At 38.7% G+C, this 3,503-nt stretch overlaps 1 protein-coding gene across 2 annotated transcripts in view; it reads left to right on the top strand.

The window, feature by feature from the left end:
• Positions 1 to 6: 6 nt before the first annotated feature.
• Positions 7 to 3,503, top strand: part of Arhgef12 (Rho guanine nucleotide exchange factor 12) — a 151,547-nt gene continuing 148,050 nt past the window's right edge. For both annotated transcript variants that reach the window (XM_010629240.3, XM_010629241.3), the window contains exon 1: positions 7 to 405. In XM_010629240.3, the coding sequence (XP_010627542.1) occupies positions 374 to 405 (32 nt within the window). In that variant the 5' untranslated portion in view covers positions 7 to 373. The remainder of the gene's footprint in view (positions 406 to 3,503) is intronic.

Here is a 3,503-nt window from a genome sequence, read left to right on the forward strand (position 1 = left end):
CGCCCGTTCCTGAGCCGATCGCGCCCCAGCCCCGGAGGGAGTCCCGGGTCCCCTTTCCTCGGCTCGCGGACTTCCCTCTCTGACGAAGTTTTCTTCCTCTGCTTTCTGGAAGATTTATCGGTAGCTCTAGAACTCGCCTCTGGCTGGCTGACTTTCTGGGTTTGTCTTGAGAGATTAACTTGTTTTGCTCCAGCCCTCATCCCTTGTCCTTGACCTCTTCAGTCGGATGTTCTAGATGACTGAATGGAGTTTTGAGTTGGACTTTTGTGTCCCTGTCGAAATTGGGCCTGATCCCAGAGCACTGGGGGTGGGGTGGAGGTGTTTTTGTAAAATGCAAGTTGGATAAAAGGAGAACCTCTTGCCAAGGGCCCCAATGAGTGGCACACAGTCTACTATCACCGACAGGTGGGTATAAAGTTCCTCTTTCGCTTAGCCTCCCAGGATTTGGCCAGATCCTGCAGGAGGGTCAGTGATTGCAGTTTGCCTTTGGCCAGTGAAATTGACAGGCAAAAGAAAGTGGTTTTCGGAGCTGTGCAGTTAGACTAGGGTTGTTGCCAAGTTCTCCGTTTGATTGAATTTGGAAATATAATTTTTCTGGAGAGAAACTTTACCCCCAGGTTCTCAGAGAAGAGGAAGGGAAAACCGCGACTGTGGCTTTCTGTTTGTAGTGTGCATTAGGATTCTGTACTCATCTTGTAACCAGCGGAAGGTCACTTTGCCTGAAGTCGGTGGCTCTTGGTGCATCATCTGGCGCATCATCAGATTTACTCTTGTCCTTAGTAGTTCTCTAGATATTATTGGATTTTAGGAATTTCGATCTGTGAGCTTAATTTTCAGCCCACTGCGTGGCGACTTGTGAACTTGATCTCTTCAGTGTTTACCTGCATAATGTATAATTATTGTCTAATATATTATCTCGAATGTTGACATTGCCAGTAAAATCACAGGCTCTTGTTGGAAGCAATATCCAAAAGCTGAAAGAAATTAGAGAAAATTATGAAGTTTGCTTTTAATGATTATGTTTTAATATTTCATTGTCCAGAAACACTTGTGTCTTAGGGATGTAAGCACTAGGCATGGTGGAAGTGTGCATGTTGACTTTGTTTGCTTATCAGTCTTGTGTGGTGATGTTTATAGACTATATATGGCTGAGATGGAGTTCCCTTACTATTAAGAGTTAAGGTATGACGCTATGTGCTGCTCCCAAATTTCTATCAGCTTGATTTATTTTTAAATCAACTTTGAAGCTATTACATCATAAAAAATCAAATAAGTGAACTAGAAAGTCAAAGCTTTTTGATGAAAAGTGCAACACCAGTGCTCCTGCAGAAAGTAATTTAATTTCTTAATAAGAGTGTTTCATCCAATTCTGAGACTCATTTGTTGATTTTAAAAGGGCCAAATTCCATTATCATACCATAACAGCTACTCCAGAAACAGAACTTCCTCTTCCTGTTGATACTTTACAGTCTCACATGAATGTTCACCTAAAAGATTCCATTAAATATTTAAACTGTTTCTACTTATCCTTTGCATATTTTGTTAAATGGGTTTTCATATTCAGAGAAATGATTTTTAATTTTTCTAGAATATACTTCGCATGAGTAATGACAATGCTTTTCTTGTTTTTTTCTGGATATCTCCTTTTCTTTTGCTTTCAGGGTGTTTTGCTTCTGAGAAATCACTTTTACCGATGTGTGAATAATTGTTTTCCTGGTTCATTTAATTCTTGCCTTTTTTGTTGAGTCTGTAGACAAGAAATCTTACTAGAAACTGATGGGGTGATGATATTCACTGAGGCTGGGATGTTTAATTTGTAAAAACAGAATTTAAGGTCACTAACTCATTTCACACAATAGTCACTTTAGAGACCCCAAGCAATGATTTTTAGAGCTTTTCTTCTCGGGGATTTTTTTTCTTCTTTCCATTGTCTTAGAAATAAAATATGGGATTTGTGTCTTTTTTATAACTTAGATAGCATATAACATTCAGTAAGCATGCAGTTATCAAAAGTCTTATCTTTGCCAGGTACTGTTCTAGACATGAATGATTAAAAAATGAGTACTTTACTCTTAAGTGAAATAAATAAGACACACATGTGCAAATACCAAATAGTTTCTTTGGTGTGAAAAACTAAAAGTGTAAATAAGATCCAAATTGTATAACTGATAATGTGAAATAGGAAGCAAAGGGCTAAAGGTGTAGGGGCAGTGGGAAGGGTAGGGAAAAGGAAATAAGGAACAAGAAAAAATATGAGAAAAGGAAAAAATGGAAACAAAGTCTTTGTAAATAGGGGAGGATGGAGGGGATGAAGGGAGCGCAGGAGTATGGGGCAAAAATGAGAAGCAAGATCTGTCATGTAAGGGTACAAGATCCCAATGATGAATGTAACTGTACTGTATACTTAAAAAGTACCAATAAACTCCATAAGATTAAAAAAAATGAGTATTTTAAGAATCTGCAAATTGCTTTGGGATTGATATTCTTGAGCTAGTTCAGGTCCTGCCCAACTTTACATAGTTAAAAGATATGTTAAAGGATAGTTAAAAGGGGCTGCTTAATTTTGCTGAGATCTGTTTTCTAGAAATTTCTTATTTTTAAAATGAGAATTATATAACCACCACTTTTTCTTAAACACATCTAGATATTCCATAAATATAGAGTGGCCATTTCTGTTTGAGAGTAGTTGTTCTTGATTTGAATGTATATTGAGTGAAATCTGGAGGTACTGGTTTAGTACTGTGCCAGAGTACTGTAACAAAGTTTTGAATATGGAATAATTTCTGTCTTCCTCTCAGGCCTAACTGTTTTTCTCCCTAACTCCAATGTATGGTAGGTACATTTTGTTGATTGTAGGACTAGTGGCAAATTAATAGTGCCAGTGTAGCTTTTTAGAGATCATTTCAAGTTTGAAGTACTCTGTGGTACGGCTTTGTTCTGTAGAGTGTGCAGAACCATCAGGCCAACTGTGTGAGTTGGAGTACTTTCATTATGGTGCTTCTGACTACAGAGTCTGTCTCAGTTGAAATCAGACTAGCTGGTTTTGGGCGTTGTTCTGTTTTGCAGTTTGTGGCAGGCGACACATGGCTGAACAAGATAAGAAGGGTTTTATTCTGTGTTAGGGACGTGCTGGGGCTGGGATGGAATTTGGCTATGTTTAGTTTCTGATTGGTCACTTTGGATACTTAGAACTCTGTAGCATCCTGTTATTATTTTGTAGTTAAATAACACATTCGTTTGTTCCCTTCCTTTTCATGTAATCTTTTACTCTTCAGCCTCCACTGTTTTTCCTTTTCTTTTTGGTACCAGGGATCAAACTCCAGGCCTTGTGCTTTCAAGGCAGGCAGTGGTACCACTGAGCTAAATGCCTGGCTCTGCACTTTTTCTTTTTTTAAAAAAACCTTAAAACAGGGGCTGGGGATTTAGCTCAGCGGTTCGGTGGCCTGCCTTGCAAGCGCAAGGACCCGAGTTCAATCCCTGGTACAAAAAAAAAAAAAAAAAAA

Source organism: Fukomys damarensis, unplaced genomic scaffold (genome assembly GCF_012274545.1).
Source record: "Fukomys damarensis isolate Sample0158 unplaced genomic scaffold, DMR_v1.0_HiC HiC_scaffold_16, whole genome shotgun sequence".
Lineage (NCBI taxonomy): Eukaryota > Metazoa > Chordata > Mammalia > Rodentia > Bathyergidae > Fukomys > Fukomys damarensis.